Here is a 17,850-nt window from a genome sequence, read left to right on the forward strand (position 1 = left end):
ACTCTCAACCACTGCGCCACCAGGGAAGCCCCCCAGTCATTTTTTACATTAACAGAACTTCTGAGTTCTGTTGTGAGTTTCCTATGCCTTTTTCTCCTCTGTTTCTGCAGGCAGAAAGGGTAAGTCTTTTATCTTTTTTTGCTTTTCAAAAATCACCCCTTTGTTTCTGCCTTATGCCTTTTTCAGTGCACACCCTCTAGGGCCCCCCACTGCTCTACCCGACACCCTGTACTCACACTCAACCCCCAGCTGCCCAGAAACCAGGCTGATCCAGACTGGCTCCCTGCTCTGTGGTGTCATGTTTCTCTCTTTCTCAGCTCTATACTTTCTATTCTGCCAGCTTCTCCAACCTATCTTCTCTCTTTCCAGTGAAGGAAATGCAGCAAATTGTATTAGGTACCCACAGGCCTGGGGATTGTAGATGTGCACCGCTGACTGCACCCAGGGCTTCCATCGTGGCACTCCGCCAACCTCACGCCCGCAGAGACGGCAGTGCCTTTGGAGCACAGGTCAGCCGCAAGCACTCCTTCTCCAGCACCCCTCACCTCTCGCTACAGCTGCAGGCGTTTCCAAAGATTTCCTAACAAGAGCAGTGCTTCTCAGGGACCAGATTGTCCCCTCTGGCGTTGGGCACAGTGCCTTCTACACGGCCCCTTAGAGATCATCCACCGCCAGCGTCCACAGAGGACACCTCTGAGAAGTCTTGAGATGTTTGGGACCTGCCCACACATTGCCTAGAATCCGAACACACACTGGAGAGTGTTCGTACATCTCAGCCTGGTCAGCCAAACCTCCAAAATGACTTGCTTCAAGACTAGTCGTTAGAGATGCTCAGGTGAGTAGATCCTCCCCCAGATCCATGTTCACCCAAATACAGGACCCAGATGACACTAATTTGTCCCCCCATTACAAGTGTCCCCCCACATTGGCTGTGCTGTTTTCCCCCTTCAAAAACAGGACCTCCATCAAGACTGAAACACGGCACCTGTCACTGCAGGATCGGTCATAGTATAATCTAAAAGCTGATGGATAAACGCCAAAACCAGATTTGCATGGACCTCAAAGTGCAGTTGAGCTGTACGCAACTGGGCACCTTGTGGCAATGGGTCTGATGGAGGTTTCTTCTGGCTCACACATTTCCTATGAGTGCTGTCGATATGACAACTTTGTCCAAGAAAGACGCCTCTGAAACTGTCATCAAAATCTGTACCTAACTGGAAGTCCAAGTCCAGAGTTCTTACCAAGGACTCCCACACAGCTATCCAAATTCGTTGGCAGAATTGGAATTCTATCACGTAAACTGCCACTTAAAAACCCAACCCTCGGCTCAAGTTTTCCATGCTGAGTTTATTTTGTGGTAATAACATTTCTTGTAGGCGTGTGGCTCATAAATAAAACAAGAGCCTCTAAACCTGGCTGAATTTTAAACACATAGTAACTTCATGAAGAATAGTAACTTCATGAAGGATCTTTCCAATTCTTTAGAGATCAAGAAGTAATTCTAGGGTACAAACTGGGACGTGTTCAGTGGTCCAACCAGGCCAGCCCAGGCCCACCGGGGTGAGAATACTGATTGTCATCTGTTTGGGGTACAGTGAAACGAACTCAGGACCCCACCTTCTGTGAATCAGGTTCATGGCCAGGCCCACCTCCTCGGGAGGGTGAGGGGAGATTTCTCCTGCCCCTCAGTCCCCCAGGGACCCTGGATCTGCCCACAGGGTGGGTGGTGGGCTTCCTAGAGCCCACACACATGCTGAGATGCATGTCTGTAACAAGTCCTTCATGCCCTATTTGAGCAGGGACCTCTCCCCTCCCCCTCTCCCATTTGGATTCTATAGATTTCCCAAAAGATATGCCCAAGTCCTAACCTCCAGTACCTGCCAATGGGATCTTTTGGAAATAGGGTCTCTGCAGACCTAATTATGTTGAAGATCTCCAGATGAGATCATCCTGGATTTATGGTGGGCCCTAAATCCAAGCACTGGTGTCGCTATAAGAAGAGGCTTGGACAGGGACACATGGGGCGAAGGCATGTGAAGGCAGAGGCAGAGACTGAAGTGTTACCTACAAGCCAAGGGACGCCAGGATTGCGGAAGCCACAGGAAGCTGGGGACCCATGCAATGGATTCTCCCTCAGAGCTTCAGGAGGGACTAACCTTGCCAGTACCTTGATTTTGACCTCTGCCCTCCAGAACCATGAGAGAATACGTTTCTGTTGTTTTAAGCCACTAAATGTGTGATAATTTGTTACAAGAGCCCCTAAGAAACTAGTCCAGATTCTAAACCCAGACTCCTGAGGAGTCATTTTTGCCAGCCCTCTCTCCCACCCTAAGACCCTAGAAGAGTGACCTGTGTGTACAGGAGGACGATGGCCATGTGGCCAGCTCTTCCGCAGAGAAATACGAAGGAGGAAAAGCAAAACAGGACCCTTGTTTTCCCGGAGGGCACTACTGGGTCCTCCCGAAAAATCAGGCTGGTGCGTCATAAGAATGTCTTCAATAAACAATACTATGATTTCCCCACAACTACTCTCTAGAGAAAAAGAGTCAGATAATGACCTTGGATTAGTGCGAGCCACTTGGATGGGCTAAAACCATTCAGAAAACGTTGAGAAGGACAGCAAATGTATCATGAATAAGTATCCAAAGGGACCTCGAAACGCCAGAGTAGGCATGAAACGGAGGAGCACCCTATGGTCCTCGCCCCCCGTGTCCTCGCCCCCCGTGTCCTCCGCCTGCCTTTTGTCTGTGGAAAAACTGTAGCCGAAGAATAAGTTTAATCAGAGAAGTGAGAAAATGCAGAAACAAAGGAAAACAGTCCAACAGACTAAATAATACCAGTTTAGTCATAAAGCAAAGTCAAGGACCTTTAGTTCCTCCTCAAGGGCTACAGATCATATTCTGAGCCACATCCTGCGAGCTGTCTTATAGATACTGAAACCCTCACCAGGTGGAGGAAGTTAACTACATGGTGACCAGACTGTAGCCACGACAGAAGCTGCCACAATTCCAAGAACCGGCCTCAGGAAAATGGGAACAAACCGGCCCTGGAACTGAAGATTAACTGTACCTAAAACAATCGAGATGACGCTGGTCAGACCACCGATGACCAATTTCAAGATGACGGTCAGAGCTGACTGTGCTGTTTCTGCATGCAGCCCCCTCCCTCTGTCTATAGAAGCTCTTGTCCTCTGATTGTCGGGGGAGGGGGGAGTCGGCCTTTGGACAGGCGTCCGCCATCCTCCACCCCGCTGGTTGCCGGCATCCAAAATAAAGCAAACTTTCCCTTCCACCAACCTGGCCTCTTTATTATTGGCTTTCGAGCAGCGAGCAGCCAGACCCCCACTTTCGGTTACAGGCATACTCATGTAACAAGTGGAAATGTAAAGAAATAAGCCTAAGTGTCCACATTTGAGTCTTTAAAACCAACTGTACAATGAGGAAGTAGGGAAAAGAGGCCAACCTGGAAAATACACAAGGGGTTTAGTTGACATAGTATATAACGAATCCTCACAGAACTGCAGGGACACTGATGCAACTTCGGGATACATTAATAAAGGTATGGCATTGAGAATGCGGGAGGGTGTTGCTTCCTCCACCCTGGCAGGTCCCAGCCCCAAAGGACACTTGCCTTCAGTGCTGGCTGACAAACAGTAAGGGGGAAGGGGCTGTTCCATCTGGAGAAGCAGGACTCAGCCAGAAGGGTGCCAGCTTCAACAGCTAAAAGGGTATTCGGAGCTGGAAAAAGACAGGTCCCAGACTCCTGAAGGACTGACCCTAGGTAGAAGGGTCAGGAAGAAAGGCTGGTTTGATCCCGTCCAGCATGACGGGAGCAGCCCCAGCGGCAAAAGTCAAGGCTGGAGGGGCTGAGAGCTCCCTGGCTGGGTGAGGGCTAGCTGACCCTGATCCCTGCCCCCGGCCCTGAGTTTTAGTGCTGCCAACCCCCCTCCTTCGGGACCACCTCATCTTCTGACTCTCAAACCCTCCCAAACAGATGGGTGTTATATGTGGCCAGAACTGTTTCCAACAGCAATTCCAAGTATAAGTCCAAAGACATTCCAGGCCTCTGTGCTACGGTTATTCTGAAGGCCGCTGGGGTGGCCCTGGGACAGAAGGCCTGCTCACATGGTGAGGCACCTTTTCTGTGCAGGGCAGAGGTCCCAGGACCCCAGCACTGCTGGGAAGGGGAGTGCATGTGGCAGGGGCTCCCTCCACCTGGTGCCTCTGGAAGGGATCGCGTCTCTTCCCAAGGGAACAGAAGAGTGGCCATCAGTGAGCTTGCAGGTCTCAACACGTAAAATCTTGGTGGTTACCCAAGGTCACAGCTGAATGCACCCAACAGCGACAGGGCACTGCTCTGAGCCCAGGTGAGCAGAGATATGGGTGTATTGATCATCCGGAAAACAGGGGCAACCACTACTCCGTGGGCCCCTCCTCCAGCCAGGCTCACTCGAGTGCTGTACAGGTTCAGCTCCCAGAATCCTCTTGGTGTCCACCCGCCGCGTGCCTGCTCGTGGCTACTGAGGGCTGCCCTCCCCCGGCCCTGTGCTCGGCACTGCACGTGTATTCTCCTGCCCTGTTCATAGCCAGCCTTTGAGATGTGCCCTGTCGTTACCCGTCTTACAGAGCTTCCTAAGGTCATGCGGCCCAGGAAGCCTCAGGGCTGGCCCCAAACCAACCCAGGCCTGCCTGACCCCAACGCCCACTGACCCAACAGGACCTGGCCCAGCCTCATAGTTTAGGGATGTAGCCAAATCAGCAGCTGACTTGAGTGGGGCACTAGCCAGCTGATGCTCTGGGGGTTTTGTTTGTTTTTAAGATTTTATTGTTTTAGGTGCAGAGTGATCTGGGAGCAAGAGTCGGTTCTGTCACGGAACTACTCAGTAAGTTACAGGAGACTGAGGAGCAGTTGCACGTGTAATAGAGCAGCAAACCTTCAGGACGAACAGGAGCGGCACTGGCGTGACCAGGAAAAGCAGATGCGTTTACGGAGCACCGCACGGGCATCTAGAAACCACAGCAACAACAGACAGAGGTTCAGGTCCCTGTCACAGCTTCCGTCCTCACCTCCTGACCTTTCAGCACTTGGATAAGCTACCATTCCCTGGTCACTGCAAACAGCACATTCGATTTTACCCGTGTGGCTCTGAGAGGACAAGGTACACGCTGCTCGGCCTTCCCTCAAGGCAGGGCCCCTGCAGGTTCCGGCTCGCGCGTTACTTGCTCAGCGAGACCACCCCCTGCGGCGGGTTTCTCCTCCTTTTGTGATACTTTTGTTCATACCATGTTTAAATGGAGAGATAACCCACACACTGTAAAATTCACCCTTTTCAAGTGAACGACGGAGTGGTTTTTAGTAACTGCACAAACTTGTGCCATCACCAGTATCATCTAATTCCAGAACATTCCCGTCACCCCAAAGGGACTGATGGCTTTCACCTGCCGGTCCCCAGAGGGCCTGGCTCAGAAGTCGCTCGGATCCCCCAGCCCAAGAGGCCCCCAGAAGCTCGAGCCTCGGGGTAGGGTCCGCCCAGCCAAGTGCAGGCTGTCAGAGGCCTGGAGCTTCGCCGTCTCTCCTGGCCTCCGCTCACCCCTCGGCCGTCTCGGGAGCCGTGCTTGGAGGAAAGACCCGGGGCAGATGCTGAAGCTGTGGACGGCTGGGGGCGGCCACGGCTGCTGGATGGGCTCACCCCAGACCGTGCCCGCCGCAGCCTCCCTGTGCTCCCGGAGCACCTGCCGGCCAGCCGCATACGTGTGAAAGGTCACATTTCATCACCAGCAGCCCCGCGGCGTGGGCTCACTCACATCTTCTAATCCACCCCGCCATGAGAGCACAGTGTTGCATCACATACACGTGGTTACCAAAGTGACAGCCAGAACAGCCCGACATTACTCTCCATTTGCTGGCATCCATATCCAAATCACTGATTGATCACTTCCCGACCTCCGATACGGTGTCATCAATAATGATTATATTTATTTTTCCTACAGGAAAAAGCACCCTTTAATGTAGCTGGGAAGGAGGCCCTTTCGTCCACTGAATCACACACCGCGACCATCTCATCACGAGAAACACTGAAGCAGGACTGGCCAGAGCAGCTTATTTGGAGGAAATGTCTCGAGTCACCCAGGCTGTGCCTGTGGGTGACACTGATGAAGCTCATTTTCTGCCAGAGAAGAACATACAGGCTTGGGCCTAAAAAGGTCCAAAGGGATGCAAAGCTTCCGGTTCATGGGGGCTGCCTGGGCTAGGCCTTCTGCTCCCCTTGAGCACGAGAGGGGTTATGGGTCCCCGCCCCCGTTTCTCCCTGAGCATCCAATCACGGGGCCCTGGTGAACATCCACAGGTGGAGGCAACGCCAACATCCTCTCTACCTACGAGCCCGGTATGGCTCACAAAGCACTTTCACTTGATGCGCCCGTGATCCCGATACCAGGTGTCTCTACAGGTGAGGAAAGGCAGGCACACAGAGGATGGGTGGGGTACCCCTGGGTAAGGCAGCAGCGAAGCCAGACCTAGATCCCCAGGTGGCGGACCTCACTGCAGAGCGACGGCCACCACTCCCCAGGCTGGCCGGGCCGTGACCCGGGCCGCGTTCACTCATCAGCCCCATACTCTGGGTAGCAGAGGTGCCTGAACTTCATCTGGTGGCCCAGAGTCAGTGCTCCATGCCCACATCCCCTTCCAGTCTCTGCAGACTGTGGACAGCGCTCCTCAGCACACAGAAACCCCCTCTGCAGACCATCCATGTGGGAACACTCAGGTTTGCCAATGACTTTGTAAACACTTCCCCCAAACTAAACAGCGCTCCACACACAGGAGTTTTCAGCACGATGGTTTTTCTCCCACCAACAAGATGTGGTCCCTCCCCAGGCGGTCACGCCTGAACGGCTTTCAGAGAACAGGGCGCGTGGCCCCAGCCCGGGCCCGGCCCGTTCCCCCTGCCTGCCCTGGGCAGCTCACAGCGCAGCTCTATCAAAGTGACCTCACACCACTTCTAGGGCCCATACAAAGGTGTGTCAGTGACACCCAGACAGGCAGCTTCTGAGAAGCCAAATGCCTGAAATCACCAGGAAATTAACAAGCAGCTTAGGACGCTCTGCAACAGTCTTCCTCAAGGCCGCTGCCTTAGGATCCCTAACCCTCCAAGGTCTTAAAGCGGGAAGAGGGAAGAGAGCAGGACCTGGGTGGGGGGGGGGGACTGGAAATTGATCTGTGGCTGTTGTCACAACCTTTATACTCCAACGCCCCTACACCCCACAACTCCATCTCTTGCCCACAGGGGAGCTCTCCTAATCTCCCTTTGAGATAGTTTACATTAAAAATCAATCTGTCGGTGCTAAGGAACAGCCTGCTTTTTAATCCTCGTGCAAATCTGTTATCGAGAAAACATCTCACGGCCTTGGAGTGCCAGAACTCCTCTTCTGCCTGAGAACATGTCTCTGGCACTAAATCGGTGCTTCCAGAGACCTGGAGAAGTTGGGCTGTTTGGAGAAGGTTTTTGGTACCTATTGAGTCACAAGAGAAATTCTCGTCCGGAGTCAGAGGTCCACAGCAATTCAATCCCGCTTCAGTCCGGCTCAGCTCCCTCCTACGAGACCTGGTTATTGCCCTGGGTCAGCATCCTGATGTCACTGATATGGAGATACGTGAATGAGCGGAGTCCAGGCTTAGGTACCTACACAGACTGGCATCCTTACTGCTCAAGAATTGCGCAGAAGTGGGGAGCCATCCTGCTCGTGGCTGCAGTTCAGTCCCTTCACTGAAAAGACCTGCCCCACCCGAGGTTAAACCTCCCCAGGTCAGACACAGCCAGTGGCTGGTGGGTGGGAGATGCCTCGCGGAAGGGCCATCTCAGCTGCACAGCTCCCCGTGGGGTTGGCTGAGACCTCTGTTGTGACCCCTCCCTCTGTCAGTCCTGCCCTGTCGCCCCTCACAGCGGTTGTCCCGAAAGCACTCATAAACCTCCTGCACACAAAATGCTGTCTCAGAGTCTGCATCCCACTGATTGACCTACAATAGAGGTGGAAAGCTTGGATCCTCGGTCATACGGACATGGGATTGAATCCCAGTCTGGCCACTTATTAACCAGGTGACGGTGGATAGGTGACTTAACCCCAGTGAGCCCACACACCTCACCTGTGACGCATCATGACAGCCCTCTCACCTGCTTGCAAAGTTCAAAGGAGGCGATGCCTGAAAAGGGCTTAGCACAGAGCCAGGGTGGAGTAAGTGCTCAATTAATGCTAGGTTCCCACCCCTCCACTGGATGAAGATTCCAGGAGGGCAGACAGGAAGGACTTTGCTCTCCAATCTATGCAGTGCATCTAGCATATCAAGGGTGCTGAGTACATGAGTGCTCAGTTTGGTTATTGTTATTATTTGCCACTAATGTGGCCTAACAATAATAGCTAATAATTATATAATATTTACCATGTGCCCAGCACTGTTTGAACATGCTACACACATTAAGTCATTTAATTCTCACAACTCTAGAGGTAGGACTATTTTCCCCCATTTCACCGATGTGGACATGAGGCACAGAGAGGTTGAGTAACTTGCCCAAGGTCACACAGCCAGTGAGCGGCAGAGCTGGGGTTCAAATACAGACCATCTGGTCCCTGAGGCTGTCTCTCTACCACAGTGACCCTGGGTCCTTGTTCACCACCCACACATCCCACCAGCCACTCTGGAGATGGAGTGAAATTCATGAAAGGTTCAAGGTTCTAGTCCAAAGGTTCATGCCCACTCATTACTCTCTGAATGACCAACGGTACATAAATGGATGCATTTCATTTAGGGCTTCATTCCTTCCATTCCTAGTTTATCACCATAAGTAGAATAAGTATTTAACCAGCCCAGTGAGTTGTTAAAAGAAATCAGTTTATAAAAGCAGAGGAAGAAAACAACTCCTTAGGTTCCAAGGCTCAAAACATTTGGGTCAAAATCAAGTTCTACTCTTAATGGAGCTGAGCTCTCCTTCCCTTCTGACTTACCTTCATTAACCGTGAAAACCAAAGGCTCCTGAGGTGGTCATTTCCGTGCACTGTGGTAAGACTACACCCAGGATTAAGACCAAGATACAGAGACGGTAAAGTCCGTGACCCCATGGCGCAGGACCACTCTCCGAACGCCTTCTGAATGAACTACATTGGAGATAACCACCTCTGCATTAAGAGTCAGCCTCTATCAACCGTCTCACAAATGAAGAGATAGGAGGCCAGTGTGAGCACTGTTGAAAAGAAGTCTTTCCACTTAAGCACTGAACTAAATGAAGGAAAATCCTGCTTGTAATTGGTGGCTTCTTTTTAATTAACCGGGCCGATTTAACCTAGTTAATTCAAATTAATTAACTTGAATTTTAAAGTATCGTTATCTCTAACATAGAGAAACTTGCAACAGGAATTCCTGGCTGGCCCTTTTGGCCCTTAAGAACCATCCCATCCGCTTTCCACTATTCTCTCTTCCCCTCCAGAAAAATAAATGGACTTGCTGTTTACAACCTCCTCTGGAAACTTTAAAGTGATTGATTTGATTTTGCTTACAATTCCAACATTTTCAAACCCTCTGCCATGGATCAATTATAGAAATAAAGGCTAAATGTCAATCTAAAACTAGAAATAAAGGTTTCTCCCCACTCCTCTCCGAGCCTATCTGTAGGAGGAAAGAAAAATTTGGTCCAGTCCCACTGGCAGCAAGCAACTCAGGGAATCTCCCACTTGCAGAAGTGCAAGGTCATGGAATGGCTGAAGTGGCTAACGGCACAGGACCCAGTTAGACTAATAGGAACCTGGGTCCAAAGTGTTTGTTTCTTCAAGAGTGACCTAACCACCCAGGATTTCTGGTTGGGATGGGAAATACGCCAGTCATTTCAGACAGGCCATGAGTCACGGGGTTCAAAAAAGAAGGAATTCCTATTGCTACATACTTTTATAAATGTTTAAAAAGCAGTAAAACAGCTGCTACTGTCGGTAACCCACACAGAAAATACACACATGCACACACACTCCCCTACGCGTGTGCGGGCCCTGCCACCACACACGGTGCTACACTGGTACTTGCTCTTCTTCTGGCTCTAAGGGTGTGCTTTCCTGGAGGAACAGAGAGCAGCACGGGCAAAGGAGGTGTGCAAGGTAACTTCCTTTTTAAAAAATATATTTATTTACTTATTTCTTTGGCTGCGCCGGGTCTCAGTTGCGGCATGCGGGATCTTTTAGTTGCGGCACGTGGGATCTAGTTCCCTGACCAGCGATCGAACCCAGGCCCCCTGCACTGGGATCGTGGAGTCTTAGCCACTGGACCGCCAGGGAAGTCCCGGGAGGTAACTTCTAAGATGGTCCCCAAGAGCCTCACTTCTTGGTATTCACTCCCTGTAATCTCCTCCCCTTGACTATGGCCTGGACTTCGTGACTTGCTTCTCATCAAGAGAACGTGGCAAGGGTGATGGGCTGTCACTCTGGTGCTCAGATTACCAAAGGTGAAGGCTTCCAACTTGGCAGCAGCTCTCTCCTTTGCTGGCTCTGATGGAGCGAGCAACCTCCGATGTTGTTGAGGCCCAGTGGCAAGGTACTGAGGGCAGCCTCTAGCTGACAGCCAGTAAAGAACGGTGGCCCTCCTTCCAACAGCGCTTGAGGAACTGAATTCTGCTAACAACCACACGAGCTTGAAAGCAGATCCTTACCCAGCCAAGCCTTCGGGTGAGGCCCTGCCCTGGTGACACATTGACTGCAACCTTGGGAGAGACCCTGAAGTAGAGGACCCAGGAAAGCTGTGCCAGGTTCCGACCCACAGAAGATAGTGTGAGATAGTAAGTGTGGTGTTTTAAGCAGCCAAGTTCCTGGGTGATTTGTTACGCAGCAGTAGATGACAGATACAGTAGGCAACCCCACGACTGGGTCAGCTTCCTGATGAGGCTGTCACCATGGCAACCTGCCCTTCTCCTTGGTACCATCACATGCATCATGAGAGTCAATGTCTCGCTTTCCTGACCAAGTGCAGCTCCTGGAGGACAGGCACCTACACATGTCTGCTCAGCACCAAGCACGGTGCCCAGCATGTGACTGGGAATCGATGAACATTTTAACTGATGAACTCTTTCTGTTAAGTGAGCACCAGGAAGTTAAGAACCTTCAGTTCCTAGTATAAATAGAGTATTTGTTCCTTAAAAAAAAAAAAAAAAAAAGAGGAAACAAGAGGATGCCATCTTGGGCCCGAGAGCCTTCTAAAAGGGGGATTTGGGGCTGGGGTCTGAGAGGAGAGTCAGGCAGGTCCAGCTCCCCACTCAGTGTCTGAACCCAGGCAGCATGACGACCCCACCTATTAAAAGCTCTCCTTTATGGTGCGTGTGTCCTCAGGACTGCGGGGAGAAAGGGACACACTCAGGGAAGCTGGCCCCCCGCTCTCCAGGAGAACACGCGGTCCTTCCCTTTGTGCTCTCCATTCTCCCTACTCAGAATGCTCCTTCCCCTTGACCACCTTTCTACTCTGTTTGCTTGGCAAACTCTTACTCAGCCCTCAAAACCCCGCCTGGCCTCAGCTCCTCCAGAACAGCCTTTCTGGACCCTCGACTAGGAGCGCCTTCCCTCTTTGGTGCCACACTTCGCCCTCCCTCCCCACCCAGGCTGAACCACAGACGGTAACGACCACGGCCACGCCTGTGAGCGCCCCATCCCCAAGGCTCCCACCTCTGTGCCCAGGGAGTGACAGAGGCTGAAGTTTCAGCCTCTTGGCCCTCTGGAGTCAAGGCAGCGTGACCTTCCTCAGAAGGAGGAACAGGGAGATGTGACAGGAAGACACTGGGCGATCAGTGAGCACCCCCGAGAGAGAATGTTCCGGCCTCGTGAACTGCAGCAGGGGCGGCCAGGGGGCGGGGGGGTGGGGTATGGTGGCAGAGCAGCTGTGAAAACACCTCAGTGGGCAGCGTGGGGTCACTTAATCACCAGGCCTTTCAAGGCTGACGGTTATGTAATTGTGTCCACACAAGAATATGGCTGGTTTGTATCAAGTGTTCTCAAGCCGTGGGGGACCAGCCCACGCTCTGAGCAGAAGGGCCAAATTCCTGCCTCCCGAGGTATGGGAACTAGCAGGCAGGACGTGGCGAGCTGCTCCGAGGTCAGGGCTGCCTCATTAGCAGAGCAGATGGATTCCTGAGGCTGGAGGAGGTGCAGCATGGAGAGAGGCCCCATGGTGTGACACAAGAGGGCTGCAGGGGTGGAGACGGAGCAAGGGCCATCCAGCTCTCTGACCGGATGACTGTGGTGCCCGGGGGCCGTTCGGAGACGCCATGAGGGGGACAAGGAGGTAAATCAACAATTCGAAACGAAAGAAGCAAGATGTAAGACTGGATATTCACACAGCTGCACACCACACGTGCGCACGCACACACACACTACACTTATCTACAAAGATACGTACTTTGGAAGAAACTAAGCAAAATAAAAATGATGACTATCTCGGTGGGAGATTATAGGTGTTTTTTAAATTGTCATCATCGGCAAGGCTACGGGGCCAGGAATGTATGCCATCCAAGGAAGGAACTGGGGGGTATTGGTGTCCTAGGGCTGCTGTAACACTACCTCAAACTTGTGGCTTATTACAGCAGGAATTTATTCTCTCGCAGTTCTGAAAGCCAGAAGTCTGAAATCCAGGTGTCAGCAGGGCCGGTTCGCTCTGGGGCTTCCGAGGAGAATCTGTTCTGGGCCTGTGTCCCACTGCTGGGGCTGCCAGCCTCCCCGGGCAGCCTCGGCTTCTGGCAGAATCACTCCAACCTCTGCCTGCATCCTCATATGTGTCCTCCCTGTGTCTGCAGGTCTCGGTCCCTGTGTCTGCAGGTCTCGGTGTCCAAATGTTCTCTTCTCAAAAGGACACCAGCTCTTGGATTAGGGCCCACCCTCATCCAGTGTGACCTCATCTTAACGTGAGTCCGTCAGCAAAGACCCTATTTCCAAACAAGGTCACATTCAAATACATCTTTGTGGGCGAAGGTGTAATTTAAACCCATAACAAGAGGCATTTAGCTCAAAGGAAAATAAGACACAGGGCTGTGGCCGCCGTCTTCAATATCTGGCAGGCTCTCCCATTTAGAAGGATTAGACGTGGTCTGCGTAGGGAAGAAATGGGTCCGAAGTGTCGATGCTCCCAAGAGACAGACTTGGGCTCAAAACAGGAAGGATGCTCTTTCAGAGCTGTCTGAGCGGGACTGGCCATCCTGGGTGGGGAACTCCTGGACCATACTGGAACCTCTTATCTCTAGTGTAGGGGTACTGGCCGGGGTGGGAGCGGGGGCGGGTGGGGGGGGTAGGGGTGGACTAAATGATTTTAAAGTCCGGGCAGCCCTAAGACTCTGCCATCCACACAGGCGTCATCAGTGACCTCAGCATCACCCAGTGCCGGCCTGGCCACCCTCAGACAGCCCTCGGCTCAATACCATGCTAGCCTGGCCTCATCTGCACCGGGCACCTCCTGCCCTCTACAACAAAGCAGCTCTGTCTGTCGTTTTCTGCCTTTTGGTGTCTCAAGGAAAGGTGGAGCTTGCACATTCAGAGCCAACAGGATAAAGGCATCAATCAAGTCGGGAGACAAGGAATTCTAGGAGTTAAACCCTGCGGAGAACCTCAATATCCTCGATTCTAAGGGCATTTTTCATGGTCGGACATCACCCAAGGGGCATGTACCGAGGTCAGACCGGCCGAGGCTGAAGGCCCACAGGCCAGGGTCAAAATGGCTAACAAAAAAATCCTCGGTTTGTTTAGATGCAGTGAAGATTGCCCCAAGAATAATGTTTACATAAGAAATAGCAGTAACATTGCAAGTTAAGCTTGTTTATTTAAAAACAAAAAAAGCAGCAGCAGCAAAATCTTGTTTCTGATGAGAAGGAAGACTGCTCTTCAGAACTGCCTTTTCTTTTCCCAAAACGAAAAATCTACACTGCTCACCTCTCCACGGGGTCCCTGAGCATGACGATCAGTTTTGCGTCTGGCTGAAAGGCGTGGATGAAGTCCTGGGTCAGAAAGGGGGGCTCACCATCCGTGCTGTTGTCGTAGAAGAATGTCCAGGCATTGTTATCCCACATGGTGGAGGCGCTGGCCTCCCCTGCAAACGGAAAACGAGTGAGCAGTGCTGAGTTATGGGCTCCCACAGAGCAGTCCAAATTAGGGGCCAAACCCGGATGTGACACCTTCTTAAATAGGTGTTAGCGGGTGAGCTGGTCTGCCATGCTGGCAGACGGGACTCCGGGAGAAGGAGGCTGATGACCACCCTCTGCCGCTGTGTCACCCCCTCCCCTCCACGACCTCCATCTGTAGATCGAGGTGATCCACGCAACACGGAGCATCCCTCTTCCTCCCAGCTCCTTTCTCCAGGATGTGCCAAAAAACCTCTGCTAGCATCTGGCCTCCCAATTTCATGATGTTTAACTTGCTAACGGTGCATAGCTCCATGGCATTTTAAGGGCCCGCTGAGACTGTACTAGATGGTTCCCTTCAGAAAGTGTCAGGGATGAAGGAGAAGTTCGGGGATCCGAACTTCTGGATTAATAATTTTGCTCCTTGAAATTGCTGTGGCGGCCTTTTTCGCTGATCATTTACCTTTCTCCCTCTCAATGACAGTTATTGCTTCTGGCATTGTTTTTATCCTCATTTCTCATGAGGAAACTGCATGCAATCTGCATTAATCTTCCCTTGAAATCACAAGGGTCAGTCCCAGTGCACACTCTAAGACCAAACGAGAGGAAGGCTTTGCGGGAAGGCTCATGCGACCTCGGTCCTGCGTGTCCACCCACCCCGTCACCCTGCACACAGGTGGCATTCACTCAGTGCTGACTGCATGAACAGGAAGCTGGCTCTAGCCCCTGTTTGATCACAGTCTGTGTGAATGAAGCATGATAACGTTAAACACACATTCTAGGACAGGGGAGAGGCCAAGACACAGACATTTCAACATTTCTATCTCAGATAACTGAACCAATTCCCTGACTTTTTTTTTTTTCAGGACAGTCTTCATAGATTTAGAAAGAAAAACAAATCAATCAATTAATTATACATTCGATTTCCCAACATTGTACATGGGACTATATGATACATCTCCAAGTCACTTATTCAGTGAAAATCTGAGCCAAAAGACTGTCTCTTTGATCAGGGATGAGCACATCACAGTCATGCAGAGTGTTAGCAGGGCCTTATTTATTCTGTTGGATGTGCAATCATGTCCAGGTGAGCATTACTATTCTGATCTTTGTTTCTATTTTTTTAAGTGATAATACCATAGAATACAGAAAAAACAAGTCAATCAGAAGTCCTTTGAAAATTCTACTCACAATGAATAAGGAAACATTAGGACAAGGGAAGTATCTAAAACTAAGTTAGCACAAATTTTGTCAGTCCCATAAATGTACTGCTTCTATGCTTGTCCATCCACCCGTCCAGCTATCCATCCTTCCTTCATTCATCCTTCATCCATCCAGGCAGAAAGCTCTGATTTGGTGTCTAATATGTGCCCGGCACTATGCCTGGCATTGGGGATAGATGCCGGAAACAAGACAGACAATCCCCTTCCCTCTCAAACCTTACAATCTAGGGGAAGATCAATAATTCGATAAACAATCAGAGCCCCACATGAGCACTTTGACAGGGCAGAGCCGGGTGGCCATAAGAGCAGAGGCAGGGGCCTTTCTCTGCACTGGGGAAAGGTTCTCTGGTCTTTCCCCAGCCCAAAGAACCCAGCCACTTGAGTCCTTCATGACTCCAGCCATTAGCCCAGACCATTGCGAAAAGGTCCTCTCTGACCCATCGGCCAAGATGAAAAAAGACCAGTATGCTTCTACCAAGGATCTAACAAAAGAAGCTGAAGCAGAGTTAAATCACATTTCAGGGCTGGGAAGAGCCCAGAACTGATCTGGTTCAACAAGCCCATTTTACAGATGAGCAGACTGAGTTCACGAACACAAAGATCAACTTGTCACATGGCACAGAGCTGGCTGGTGGCACGATCAGAGCTGGATGCCAGCTTTCCATCTACCATAAAACTCAATAAACTCTGCTTCAGGTAAACATCAGAGCCGTAGATATAATCCTTAGTTTTCATTTCTAAATCCAGAAGTAAATAAAACTAGGAAACCAAACTAAAGCCTTCCTTTTTCAATCATTATCTTAGGCTCTATTTCCTGACCCTAGGATGCATATTTTTAGCTCTTTCCTAAGAACATGAGATTTTCCCAGAGGCATATGGTATGGGAGTCACAGTCAAATATTAATTAAGATTTGTAATTTGGGATGTTAGAACTCAAGGCTGCAAGAAAATAGCTAGTAGCCAGTTCACACTGGGTGAGAGAGTGTGATCTCATCTGGCTCCTAGGACTTGATTTCTTTGAGTTAAAAATAAATAAATAAATTGGGGCTTAGGCATGTAAGCCTGTCCCCCTGGATATGGGAGTCAAGTAAAGATCCATCTTTCAAATGGTTGATTACAATTCCTTTTAGTCACTAACAGAGTCACCGAATTTGGAGAATCAAAATATAACAGATTTAGGAGCATAAAAAAATAGATCACTGCCTCAGGTAATCAATTTAAGCAAAATATGTGATTCGATTTCTCCCTTTCAGAGGTGTAAGTGGATAAATGTCTTCTCCTAAGCTGAATCCAATAGAGAGAGTGAATAGATATGTTTTTTATAAAACACTCTTGTGAATTTTAAAAAAATGACTATTAATCAAACCACCTCACTTTGAATGTCTACAGGCATCAGCTCGACAAGGCCTAAGCTTTTTCAACAGCAATTAGTCACCCACGATGCAATAGGGTGGCGTCTATTTCAGGAGAGGCCACCTCCGTCTTTGCAGGGTCCCAGTGGCCAGGGAGTACAAAAGCCACAAGAATTAAACTGATGACTAACTGGTTCATTTTACATTCATGATCCCCCAACCAAACTTACTCAGGTGGGTGTATCATGAAAAGAAATCAAGCATGCAAGCTTAATTCAAGTAAAAGCAAAGAAATAGCAACTTTTCCAAAAAGCCAGTTCAGGTGTGCTTGAGTCTCCACAGAACTAGAGAGGCTACTAAACATTTCTGCTTTATTGAAGTTGCACGAGCACTATGAACATTTTACACGGCGGGGAGAGTGATGGTTAGCGGGGAAGTGTGTGCTCAGCAGCCACCGGCAGGCATCATGCGAATGCTCGCAGGTGCAGTGAAGCCCGGCCTGGCCCAAGCAGAAGCAGGGGGGCCCTCGTGGGAGTTACACGGAGGCCATACCGATAATGATTCTATTCATCTTGCTCTGTGCCTTTGCAGAGCTGGCCTGCAGTCCCTGATGAATCTGGTGTGCAGCCAGGTCAAAGAGGTCCAGATAATCTTCCACGGGATAGCGGTCCCGCAGACCATCTCTCAGGCGGACGATTCCTACAAGAACCAGGAAGCAGGAGTTAGGACAAAGCTGCCACGGCTGGGCTGATGGCTTCCGGGGAGTGACCACGGGGGGATGGAAAGGTCCAAGGGCCCAGCTGCAGCAGCCAAGGCTCAGCCCAAGGAGCTGCAAGAGAGGGTGGGGCGTCTGTGAATGGGCCATGATCTTTTAACCCACGTGCACTTCGAGGGGTGGAAGGCACCACCATCAAGCTGCACGGTAGCCACTGAAAGGCTGGCATGCCTGTTCAAGAACTATAATCGAGTCTACTTGGAGGAACAGAGAGTTTGGGGCTGGTTAACATGTGCACCAGGTGAGGCCCCCCCCCAGGGGCAGGGCAGCAGTGGTGTCAGGATACACACACTGGATCAAAAGAAAAGGCAGCCCATCGGAGCGGCAGCATCCTTTGAAGCTCAGATGAGTCTTCTTCACCAGGGCTGACCAGCACCT

At 50.8% G+C, this 17,850-nt stretch overlaps 1 protein-coding gene across 6 annotated transcripts in view; it reads right to left on the reverse strand.

The window, feature by feature from the left end:
* The window catches only part of CHST15 (carbohydrate sulfotransferase 15), a 99,539-nt gene that overhangs the window by 26,668 nt on the left and 55,021 nt on the right, over window positions 1–17,850 (reverse strand). For all 6 annotated transcript variants that reach the window (XR_014295321.1, XR_014295322.1, XM_082636093.1 and 3 more), the window contains exons 4-5: window positions 17,250–17,396; window positions 13,935–14,091 (exon numbers count right to left, since the gene is read on the reverse strand). Coding sequence is in view for 4 of the 6 variants with exons in the window: in XM_082636093.1 (XP_082492219.1) it covers window positions 13,935–14,091; window positions 17,250–17,396 (304 nt within the window). In the remaining 2 variants the exon portion in view is untranslated. The remainder of the gene's footprint in view (window positions 1–13,934; window positions 14,092–17,249; window positions 17,397–17,850) is intronic.

This window comes from Mesoplodon mirus (assembly GCF_964341445.2).
Source record: "Mesoplodon mirus genome assembly, chromosome: 2".
Lineage (NCBI taxonomy): Eukaryota > Metazoa > Chordata > Mammalia > Artiodactyla > Ziphiidae > Mesoplodon > Mesoplodon mirus.